The 12,500-nt window shown below is 40.3% G+C and overlaps 1 protein-coding gene across 1 annotated transcript in view; it reads right to left on the bottom strand.

Moving 5' to 3' along the window:
* The window catches only part of LOC135113506 (cytosolic Fe-S cluster assembly factor NUBP1-like), a 248,727-nt gene that overhangs the window by 96,862 nt on the left and 139,365 nt on the right, over window positions 1-12,500 (bottom strand). The window contains exon 4 of the mRNA XM_064028747.1: window positions 10,886-10,961. Within this exon, the coding sequence (XP_063884817.1) occupies window positions 10,886-10,961 (76 nt within the window). The remainder of the gene's footprint in view (window positions 1-10,885; window positions 10,962-12,500) is intronic.

Genomic DNA, 12,500 nt, shown 5'->3' with positions numbered 1-12,500 from the left:
AAAAAAAGAGGGATATAAAAATACGAAGGATATAAAAGGAAAAAAGGAAAAGAAGGAAAATAAGGGAAAACTGCACACGAGAGAGAGAGAGAGAGAGAGAGAGAGAGAGAGAGAGAGAGAGAGAGAGAGAGAGAGAGAGAGAGAGAATCGCGTCACATGGAGGAAATTATTGGCGACAGGCTGCCAGTCCCACCATCTCGAGAGGAGGAGGAGGAGGAGGAGGAGGAGGAGGAGGAAGAGCATTGACCGCAAAAGTGAAGAAAAAATGGAAAAGAAGATGGAAAGGGAGAGAGAGAGAGAGAGAGAGAGAGAGAGAGAGAGAGAGAGAGAGAGAGAGAGAGAGAGAGAGAGAGAGAGAGAGAGAGAGAGAGAGAGAGAGAGAGAGAAACAAGAAGAGACGAGAAAATTAGATGGGTAATAAAGGACAAGGCTCAGAAAAAAACGACCTTGAAGAGGTGGAGGAGGAGGAATACAAAGGAAAACTAAACAGCAACAGACAGGTAACAGTGACCATAGGGAAATTAGGTACAATTTAGATTGGGAAGAAACTTTTAGAAGCAAAAACACTAGTAAAATACCTGACTTTAGAAGAGCAGATTTTGAGGAATTAAAAAGTTACCTCCAAGGAGAGGACTGGCAACGGATGCTGGGTGAGGTCAGGTCAGGGACGGAGTTCAGAGAGATAAGGCAGGATGAGAGAGGTAGGGTGAGGCGTGAGGGTGTAGGACAAGAGGAGGGAAGATGTGTCCGGAAGGGGCGGAGGAGAGAGGAAGGAGGAGACAGGTGTGAGTATGTTGGAATGTCAGGTCATGCTGAAATGAGAGAGGTGAGGTCGAGGCGAGTAGATAAGGGAGTGGAGAGGATGGTAGGGGCCGAGATGAGGGGATTAGGTGAGGTAAATGTAGATGAATTGTAAAAATATTTCGTAGATGAACTTCATACAGGTCAGTTAGCAAATATCCCGTTTAGGGCAATAAGATCACAGAAAAATGACCCTAAATGGATGACTGCTAGGTTAAAACATAATATAGGGCGTAAGAGAAGTATATATAAGAGATTAAGGGCAGGTGAAGAAGTTTTAGGGTCACAATATAATTAATTAGTTAGAACAGTCAGAAAGTTAACGAGGAAAGCTAAGGGCAATTATTAATTAAAGGTAGCCAGCCAGGCGAAGACGGACCCCCAAGGAGTTTTATCAGGTATACAGGACGAAGAATAAGGATACTATAGGTCCATTAAAGGCAGCAGATAGGGAGCTGGTTAGTTCTGGGGAGAAGATTAGTAAACTTCTGAATGAGTATTTTCTGTCTTCACCCAGGAAAACATGCAGGATATGCCAGATAGTGAACAGGTGTTCAGAGTAGAGAATGAGAAGCTGACAAATATTTCCATAACTAGGGAGATAGTGGAACAGAAGATAGATAGGCTAAAAAAGTTCAAGACACCAGGACCAGATGAAATATATCTCAGAGTACTTGAGGAATGCAGAGATTATTAGTGAGCCGTTAGTTTCTGTCTTTAGGAAATCACTGGAGTCGGGTGAGGTACCAGTAATGTGGAGGCAGGCTAATGTAGTACCCATCTTTAGGAAAGGAGATAAAACTTTAGCGTCTAACTATAGACCTGTCAGCTTAACTTCAGTTGTAGGTAAAATATTAGAGTCAATAATAGCGAGGAACATTAGGGAACATCTAGACAAACATAACTTGATAAATCAGTCACAGCATGGCTTCACGAAGGGGAAGTCTTGCCTGACAAACTTATTAATTTTTTACAGTAAAGTGTACGAGGCAGTAAATAATGGTGATAGTTATGATATATCTGGACTTTAGTAAAGCATTTGACAAGGTACCCCATCAAAGGCTCCTGAGAAAGGTTAGGACACACGGGATAGATGGGAAGGTGTTAGGCTGGATAGGGTCATGGCTTAGTGACAGGCGACAGAGTTGTAATAAACGGCTCGAAATCTGAGCTGGGTGATGTAATTAGTGGGGTGCCACAGGGATCAGTATTAGGGCCATTGTTATTTCTAATATATATCAATGACTTGGATAGTGGAATTAGTAGTGATGTTAGTAAATTTGCGGATGACACAAAGATAGGTAGATTAATTAGGTCAGAATCGGATGCCATCGCCTTGCAGGAAGATTTAGATAGAATGAATGAATGGACGGATAGATGGCAAATGCTATTTAATATCGATAAATGCAAAGTACTTAGCGTAGGTAGAGGAAACCCACACAATAGGTTAAGAGGGGACCTGATAGAAGTCTTTAAGTGGTATAAGGGTTATAACAAGGGGGGATGTAGGCAAAATTCTTAGGATCAGCAACCAGGGTAGAGCAAGAAATAACGGGTTCAAGCTTGAAAAATTTAGGTTTAGGAAGGAGATAGGAAAAAATTGGTTCTCAAACAGAGTGGTAGATGAGTGGAACGGACTCGGTAATCATGTTGTTAGTGCCAGGACACTAGAGAGCTTTAAGAGAAGATTAGACAGGCTTATGGATGGGGATAATAGATGGAAATAGGTAGGTATATTTCATACAGGGACTGCCACGTGTATGCCTGGTCGCTTCTTGCAGCTTCCCTTATTTCTTATGTTCTTATGTTATTATGAGGAGGTACAAGTGAGTTGTACAAGTTCAAAAGTATTTTCTCTGATTTAAAGGTGAAAGACCTTCCTATGAAGCCTATTAGTTTACTGCCATTTTTGGAGGAGGAGGAGGAGGAGGAGGAGGAGGAGGAGGAGGAGGAGGAGGAGGAGGAGGAGGAGGAGGAGGAGGAGGAGGAGGAGGAGGAGGAAGAGGAAGAGAAGGAGGAAGAGAAGGAGAGGTGCAGTGAGGTTAGGTTAGGTTACTTTAGGTTGCTAGTTAGGTTAGGTTAGCCTAGGAACGGAATACAGTGTTTAGGAATCTGTTTATTTGTGTACAGGGAATGTTTGGCTTTTGTTGAACACGTCACCTGCTGCTTATATCACCTGCCCTGCTTGTATTGCATCTTACCTGAGCAGCAGCTCCTCCTCCTCCTCCTCTTCCCCTTCCTCCTCCTCCTCCTCCCCCTCTTCTACTGAGCTGTTCTACCTGTTTACTCTTTTCTTTACTAAGTACTAAATATCTACATAAAGATTGTAATGAGTGTAATTTTCTTCTTCTTACTCCTGCTCCCCCTCCTCCTCTTGCTCCCCCACTTATCCTCCTACTCCTCCTCCTGCTCTCCCCCTCCACCTCTTCCTCCTGCTCCTGTTCCCCCTTCTCCTGTACTGTAGTATCTATTTATCCTCTCTCTTTACTAGCTATGTAATTATCTAAATGTCTATAATTCTCTTCCTCCTCCTCCTCCTTTATACTGTTCTACAACTCTTCACTCTCAAATTGTTATAGTTATCAAATAGCTATGTAATAATCCCAGTGTCTGTAATTCTCCTCCTCTTCCTTCTCTTTCTTATTCTCTTTCTCTTGCTTTCTTTCTCGTTTTTTTCTTTTCTTTTTTTCTTTATTGGGATTTCTGTTGGTTTATATTTTCCTGTCCTTCGTTTTCTTTTCTAATTTTTTTTTGTTTTCTTTCTTTAGTCTTCCGCCGCTCACCTACTCCATCTTCTTTTCCATTTTTCTGCAATTTGGCTCCTCCTCCTCCTCCTTCTCCTCCTCTTCCTCCTCCACCACTACCTCTTCCTGCTCTTCCAGACAAACCATCCTCAATCACATTTCAAAAACACCACAACACCACAACACACACACACACACACACACACACACACACACACACACACACACACACACACACACACACACACACACACACACACACACACAGACAGACAACCCTTTCCTTACCTTCCTTTCTTCTCACCACATTCCTACATTCCCATTCCTTCTCTCTCCCACCCTCTAGTAACCCTCCCATGTTGCCCATACCACAGATCCCTAAATACTACAGCGCAAGCCTTTTCAGGAGACAAAAAAACAAATTAGTCTCAGCCGCGGGAAAGGATGAGCTGAAATAGAGTCTGGCTAAAGTCTCGGTTGCTTTCATCAATTAAACTCGACTTGTTCACAGCAGGCGAAAGAGTGACGCTAAATATGTGGAGGTGGAATAAAAGTGCCTGTTTCTTCTTCATTATCTGTGGCACGTGGCTGGAGTGAATGGGCTGACTGGCTGACTGAATGACTGACTGACTGACTGACTGACAGACTGACTGGGTTGGTAGATGGGTGAATGACTGACTGACTGGGTGGGTAGGTGGGTGACTGACTGAGTGGCTGGGTGGATGGGTGACTAACTGACCGACTGGTTGATTGAATGACTGTCTGGCTGGCTGACTGACTGACTAGCTGAATGACAGGCTGAATGACTGAATGACTGGCTGGTTGGGTGACAGGCTGACAGACTGGATTTGGACTGGCTCACTCTCTCTCTCTCTCTCTCTCTCTCTCTCTCTCTCTCTCTCTCTCTCTCTCTCTCTCTCTCTCTCTCTCTCTCTCTCTCTCTCTCTGCTTCCTTAACTTTATATATATATATATATATATATATATATATATATATATATATATATATATATATATATATATATATATATATATATATATATATATATATACCATTGCGTTTTTACTTTCTGATAAAATTCTTCAGACAGGAAAAGTGTTTTGTGACTCTCTCTCTCTCTCTCTCTCTCTCTCTCTCTCTCTCTCTCTCTCTCTCTCTCTCTCTCCTTTTTTATAATTTTTCACTTACATAAAAATTTTTAAGGTAATATACGTCTTATTTCTGTAGTATATAACTTTCCTTCCTTGTCTCTTTTTGTCTCCCCCCCTCTCTCTCTCTCTCTCTCTCTCTCTCTCTCTCTCTCTCTCTCTCTCTCTCTCTCTCTCTCTCTCTCTCTCACACAAAGGACTCATCTAAGGGAAGGAGCACAGCAGACAGCCGTCTCTCTATTATCTAGCGAGGCGAATGAACACAAACGAGGTACTTTTTTCCACCGCAGGGAACTCTTAAGCCGCTCTCCGGAATTAGATTTAACTCCCACATTATATTCCTTACGGGCAGCTCTCTCGTTTTTTTGGGGGGCGTCTCTCCACTACTAAGTACTCTAAGGAGTTACTTTGCTTCTCTCTCTCTCTCTCTCTCTCTCTCTCTCTCTCTCTCTCTCTCTCTCTCTCTCTCTCTCTCTCTCTCTCTCTCTTCTCTCTCTCTACTCTCTCTTTCTCTTCTCTTTTCTTTTCTTTTCTTTTTTCTTTCTTTTCTTTTCTTTTTCTTCTCTTCTCTCACACACAAACACACACACATATACAAATTACACACATTATTACATATAGTACGTTCTTTATCTTATGTAAAAATAAAAACGTGTCTTCAAGCAACTTAATTTAAGATCTGAAGGTCTTAAGAGAGAGAGAGAGAGAGAGAGAGAGAGAGAGAGAGAGAGAGAGAGAGAGAGAGAGAGAGAGAGAGAGAGAGAGCCCTGTCACACTTCCAAGGCATACAGCAAGAGGGATGCATGGCAGAAAGAAGAGAAGCTGATATGTGTAAGCCCTCCCGTGTCTCCTTCACCTCCCTCAAGGGCGTCGTCTGTCTGTCTGTCTAGGCTTAGTGGACGTGGCGCGGCACACACACACACACACACACACACACACACACACACACACACACACACACACACACACACACTTTTTTTTACTTAACATCGTTCTCTTCAGCTAAACACGACACAAAATAATTAAGGATAAAAGGACAAAGGACAAGAGGGCATGAATAAGAGCAAGAGGACATTAGGTAACCAGTAAGGATAAGAGGTGATGACATAACGAAGAATAGCAGGATATAAGTGAGAATAACAGGACGTTACATAACGAATAATGACAAGAGGTAATAAAACAAGTTAGGATAAGATGACAAGGGTAAGATTAAGAGGACATTAGATAGCTAGGAAGGGTAAAATGAGATAGAGTTAATTTAAGACAGGCTTATTCAGAATGAAATTTAGAAACGCTTTTTTATGAGAGAGAGAGAGAGAGAGAGAGAGAGAGAGAGAGAGAGAGAGAGAGAGAGAGAGAGAGAGAGAGAGAGAGAGAGAGAGAGAGAGAGAGAGAGAGAGAGAGAGAGAGTGTTGCTAACTCAGACTATTACACACACACACACACACACACACACACACACACACACACACACACACACACACACACACACACACACACACACACACACACACACACACACACACACACGACTTAACTAATTACACCCTTTCCTCCAGTTTTTCTTCTCTCCTGATGAAACTCACCCACCCCATCCACTTACCCACATACACCCCCATCCACCCATCTATCACCCTACACCCACACGTATCCCATTTCGTACCCACTTACACACCCATATCCCACATCCCACCCGTTCTCCTCCACCCACTCATCACACACCTCTACCAGTCTATTCCTGCCAACAATCCCTTCTTCTTTCCTCCCATACATTCACCCTCCCACTCACCCACCCATCCACCTAACACACACACCACACACCACCACCACTCCACCCATACCTAGCTTCCATCCTCCCCATCTATCCTCTTCTCACACACACACACACACACACACACCAGCACCACATCCCATCTCTCCTCCTCCTTCTCTACTGCCCCTACAATGTTGTCCGTTCTGCCTCGTCAAGTAAGGGGAAATAAAACCTCGTCTAGACATTTTCCTCCGCTCTCTTGGGCTCCGGAGCGTGACACAAGGGCCTGACACAAAGGACACCACTACGGTATATATATGAGGGGCGTCTTCAGCCTCTCTCCGCGGTAAAGAAGCATGAAAAGTACTGTGTGTGTGTGTGTGTGTGTGTGTGTGTGTGTGTGTGTGTGTGTGTGTGTGTGTGTGTGTGTGTGTGTGTATTTCAGGTCGCTGATTATCTTGTTGGATGGAAGTTACAGAAAAGGATGAGGAGGAGGAGGAGGAGGAGGAGGAGGAGGAGGAGGAGGAGGAGGAGGTGCTGGTGGTGGTGTGAATAGTGATGTTATTAGTATTGTTCCTTTTTTTTTTTAATGAATGCTACTATCGCTGGTGCTGCTGTTGTACTGGTACTAGTGCTTCTGTTGCTACTAGTACTGCTACTACTACTACTAGCACTACTACTACTACTACTACTACTACTACTACTACTACTACTACTACTACTACTGCTGCTGCTGCTGCTGCTGCTGCTGCTGCTGCTGCTACTACGTTTATACAACCATATCTAACATTAATTTAACATAAACTATTGCATTTACAACGACAGAAAAAAAAAAACTGCATCACTAGTACCACCACACCACCACCACCACCAACAACAACACTCAAAATAACAACAAGCACTAAAAAACAACAACAACAACAACAACAACAACAACAACAACAACAACAACAAGTGACACAATCTATCATCACTACCTAACACAACACACAACATAACACATTACCCAAACAAAAAAATACGGAAAGAACGAGGGGGCAACAACAACAACAAGAACAACAACAACAACAACAACAACAATAATAATAATGATAATGATAATGATAATGATAATGATGATAATAATAATAATAATGATAATAGTAATAATAATAATAATAATAATAATAATAATAATAATAATAATAATAATAATAATACGCCTAGACAGAACCGCGCTCCCGTAAACTCCCACTAACAAATTTCACAAGTAAATAAGGGGAAACTTTAAGGTGAGTTTTCCTTGTGTTCCTGCTCCTGGGAAAATTAGGAAAATTTAAAAGAGGGAAAGGTTACATTTTTTTTCTTCTTAATATTATTATTATTTTTTTTTTTCGTTCATTTGGCTTTTATTAAGTGGATATTATTATTATTTTCTTATTGAGTGGGGCCTTTATATCAGTGTTTTCTTTTTATTCAAGAAGCCTTTTTTTTTTTAATGGTGAGCCTTTTTTACAAGTTCCCTCTTACATAAAAAAAACCTATCAAGAGTTATTATTATTATTATTATTATTATTATTATTATTATCATTATTATTATTATTATTATTATTATTATTATTATTAGTAGTAGTAGTAGTAATATCACTGCTACTACTACTACTACTACTACTACTACTACTACTACCATTAAAATTTTCAGAAGTAAAAAGAAAGAAACGGATTTTTTTTAGAAAAACAAAATATCAGAAGAAAAAAAATACAAAAAAGAAGGTGGGAGAGAGGAAAGGAAAAAGAAAGGAAATGTTAAGAGAAGAACAGAAGTAAAGAGGGTATAGAGAGAAGGATGATGAGAGGTGACAAGGAGACAAGGAGAGGTATGGAAGAGAATGATAATGGAATAAGAAAGAAATAAACGAGAAAGGAAAGGAAGGAGAGGGACAGAAAAAAAAGGAGAGGGAAGGAGGAAAGGAAAAGAGGAGGGGAGAGAACTGAGGGGAAGGAAAGGGAAAGACGAGAAACGGAAGGAAGAGAAGCAGAAGGAAAAAAAAAACAAGGGAGGGGAGAATATGGGAATAGAAAGGAGAATAGAAATAAAAAAAGAAGAGGATACGATAGAGCAACGAAGGAGGGAATTGTAAAAAAAAAAAAAAGGAAGAGAACAAGAGGAAGAGAGGGGGAAGGAGTATCGATCGAGAAAAAAATGAGAGAGGAGATAATAACGATAGGAAGGGAAAGGACTTGGGAAAGGAAAAAAAGAATGAAAATAGCGATACGAAGAAAAATGAAGGAAAAGACGAAAAAAATGAATGAGAAGATAAAACGAGAAATGGAGAAAAAAAAATGAGAGGAGAGAAGACTGATAAAGACACCGATAAAACGAGAAAGGTAGGTAAAGGAAGGGAAAGATGAAGAATAAATAAAGGAGAGAGAGAGAGAGAGAGAGAGAGAGAGAGAGAGAGAGAGAGAGAGAGAGAGAGAGAGAGAGAGAGAGAGAGAGAGAGAGAGAGAGAGAGAGAGAGAGAGAGAGAGTTGGGGGGGGGTCCCTTTGTTTTCTCAAGCGGAACTCACAGATAAAAGGCATATTTTCCCCTTGGACATTCACTCAGCAGGACGTCTTTACCCCTCGCCCACCGCTACCCTCGCTGGCCCACACAAGCCAGGTAGACAAAACACACGAGGGGGAACCGAACAAACGAGAGGTAAACCATGAACACGAGATAAACAAAAACGCATGAAGTAAACCAAATACGTGAGATAAACAAAACGCACGAGGTAAACAAAACAACCACTCGAAGTAAAATAAAATACACGAGATAAACAAAACACACGAGGTAGGCGGAGGTAATCAAAGCATGTGAATTCAAACAAAACACATGAGGTACAAAATACATGAGGTAAGTAAAACAAACACAAGAAGTCAACCAACAAAACACACAGGGTAAACAAAACAAAACACAGGAGACAAACAAAATAAAGCACACTAAGCAAACAAAACACATGACTTAACCCGAACACACGAGGAAAACAGCTTAAAAGGCCGCAAACCTATTTACCGCTTGCTATATTACCGCCGAATTACACGCCGTCGTATTATTACAACGCTATTACAGGGGCCAACAATGCCTCAGCAATGGTGGGGCATGGGAGTTGGGAGGGCGCTGTAATTAATTCCCTTGAATTTTTGTTTCATAAGGAGATGAGATGTTTTTTTTTGTAAGTTTGGTTAAGTTAGGTCAGGTTAGGTTACGTTTATTTTAGGTTAAGTTTTAAGGGAGGTTTATATAGATTAGGAGTACTGTGTATACTACTACTACTACTACTAGTACTACTACTACTACTAGTACAAACACTACTGCTGCTACCACCACTACTACTACTACTACTACTACTACTACTGATGCTGCTGCTGCTACTACTACTATAACTACTAATACTAATACTACTAGGTTAGGTTAGTTTTTTTTTTTTTTTTTAAGGTTAAATTGTTAGGTTAGGTCAGGTTAGGTTAGGTTAGTTTTTCTTATTTTTTTTTTTTTTAAAGGTTAAGTTGTAAGAGAAATTTGTGTGGTTACCTAGTGGTGTGTTTACTGATACTGCTGTTGCTGTTACTATTACTGTTAATACAACAACAACAACAACAACAACAACAACAACTAAAAGTATTACTACTACTACTACTACTACTACTACTACTACTACTATTACTTCTAGTACTACTGCTACTGCTACTACTACTGCTGCTGCTGCTACTACTACTATTACTAGTATTGCTACTGTTGGTGCTACTACAATAATGGTGCTTTAAAATTTAACAGCAAACACTAATTCTACGTTACCAGCGTTAAAACCAACAAATTCTGGAGTGTGTGTGTGTGTGTGTGTGTGTGTGTGTGTGTGTGTGTGTGTGTGTGTGTGTGTGTGTGGAGACCCACCAGAGGTGATTAACTTCAAAGAGAAAGAGGTGTGTGTGTGTGTGTGTGTGTGTGTGTGTGTGTGTGTGTGTGTGTGTGTGTGTGTGTGTGTGTGTGTGTGTGTGTGTGTGTGTGTGTGTGTGTGTGTGTGTGTGCCCCTAAGCAAGCAAGTAAGTGAGTTAGTGAGACCTTGCTAACAAATTCATGAAAGCGTCACTCGCAATTTTTCTGAACTACCATTTTTTTTTTCAGGAATCTAAACCTCAAGAGGAAAATAGTAAAGTCACCCCTGGAAACCTTGCAATGAGTGACGTAAAGAAAATGGGAGTGTGGTGGAGAGCAACGACCCGTCCTGCATGAGAGAGAGAGAGAGAGAGAGAGAGAGAGAGAGAGAGAGAGAGAGAGAGAGGAGAGAGAGAGAGAGAGAGAGCAATGCACCGCTGGGAATCTTTTAACACCTGGTCCCCGAGGCGTTGCGGGTAAGACGACTAATTAGAGGACTTTCTGAAGATAGAGGACAGCCGTGACATGTTTTACTCTCTTACCTGTGCTGGGAGAGACGTGGCGTCCCCGTGGCCAGGTGTGAGGGTGACCGCTGTGACTCGTCCACTCCCCTAGTGTCTGAAATTAAGAGGGTTTCAGAGTTAATATGGTTTGTGTTATCATTATTTAAAGGGCTGTGGTGAAGGCTACCAAGTCAAGGTCTATTAAAAGTTTAAATTAAGTCCAAAATAAGAGGTTTTCTTTGTGTTTTGCAATTAATTGAGTTAAACTGAATAATTAAATTGATATTATTAAATCCGATGCCTCTTTTTATTATATGGTCTTATTATTACTACTATTTTTTTATGAAGTCTTTTTGGTCAAGAATAAATAATCTTTAGAAAAAAAGCTTAAGAAAGATGCCACTTCCTAATGAAAGTTCAAAGATAAGTCTTAAACTTTCTGATTCTCTCTCTCTCTCTCTCCTCTCTCTCTCTCTCTCTCTCGAAATACATTAATAGTTTGGGTTTTATTGTTTTATTTTTTTTTCTAAGGGGTTCTGGTCAAGGGTAATAAAATGGTTGGAAAGAAAAAGGCCACTAGAGGTACCAGTTTGAACGTCTAAAGCCTAAATTTACCTAAACTGTTTTGTAATGCAATGTTACTTTGTGTTATTAGTTTTTAAAGGAATCTGCGTAGTCAAGGGTAACAAACTAGCAGAAAAAAATGTTTATTAAAGGTACCAATTACTATAGAAAGTTCAAGGAGAAGTCTAAAATAACACAGACAACTATCTTAAAATGCATCATTACCTCACTATAGTTTTGAATGTTTTTTTTTCTCTTTCTCTCTTTCTCTATTAAAGATACTAAGAGCATAGGGAAATAAGGGAAGCTGAAAGAAGCCATCAGGTAAACACGTGGCAATCCCTGTATAAAGCATACCTACTTATCTCCAACTATTATGAACTTGTCCAGTCTTGTTTCAAAGCTCCCTATTGACAGGTATTGACAACCTGACTGCTGAATTTATTCCACTCATCTACCACTCTACCACACAAATGACGAGAGAGAAAGGAGAGGAAAGGGAGGAAGAAATATAGAAGAGGAATGAAGGAAAGATGATAAAAGGGAAAAAGAGAGGGAAAGGAGAATAAAGAAAGTCAAGAAAAAAGGAGAGGAAGGAAGAAACACAGAAGGGAAAAAGAACCAAATGCAAGAACAGGAGAATAGACTAGGATCAAGAAGAAAGGAAGGAAATAAGGAAAGGAAAAGAAATTAGAATACACTTTGAAGCCTTAAAAACTCAAATACAGTCTGTTAAATAAAGATGAGGCAAGACCCTGAAATGTTTAGGTGTACGAGCTATGAAAATTGTATGTATTGAAAGGAAAAAGTTACAATAAATCAGTGGGTTGTGGCGCCTACGTGGTTTGTATACTCCTATCTATAATTCACTATGTAACACGATTTCTGTCTTTGACAAGCAAGTGATATTTTCCAACTCTTTTCATTGCAAAACAATATAAAATGTCCATTATTCCCGTCAAACTTTGCTTTTCTGGCTTTTAAAATTATTTTTTGGCACAAAATAGCTAAATTTCACCATTTCTTCAGATGCTGTCACAGAGAACTTCTTTGTTCTAGTCTTGATGAATTGACCACATATGTAGCAGAA

This window comes from Scylla paramamosain, chromosome 26 (genome assembly GCF_035594125.1).
Source record: "Scylla paramamosain isolate STU-SP2022 chromosome 26, ASM3559412v1, whole genome shotgun sequence".
NCBI lineage: Eukaryota > Metazoa > Arthropoda > Malacostraca > Decapoda > Portunidae > Scylla > Scylla paramamosain.
The sequence above is the reverse complement of the archived record's forward strand: the minus strand, read 5'-3'. Positions and strand labels throughout refer to the sequence as shown.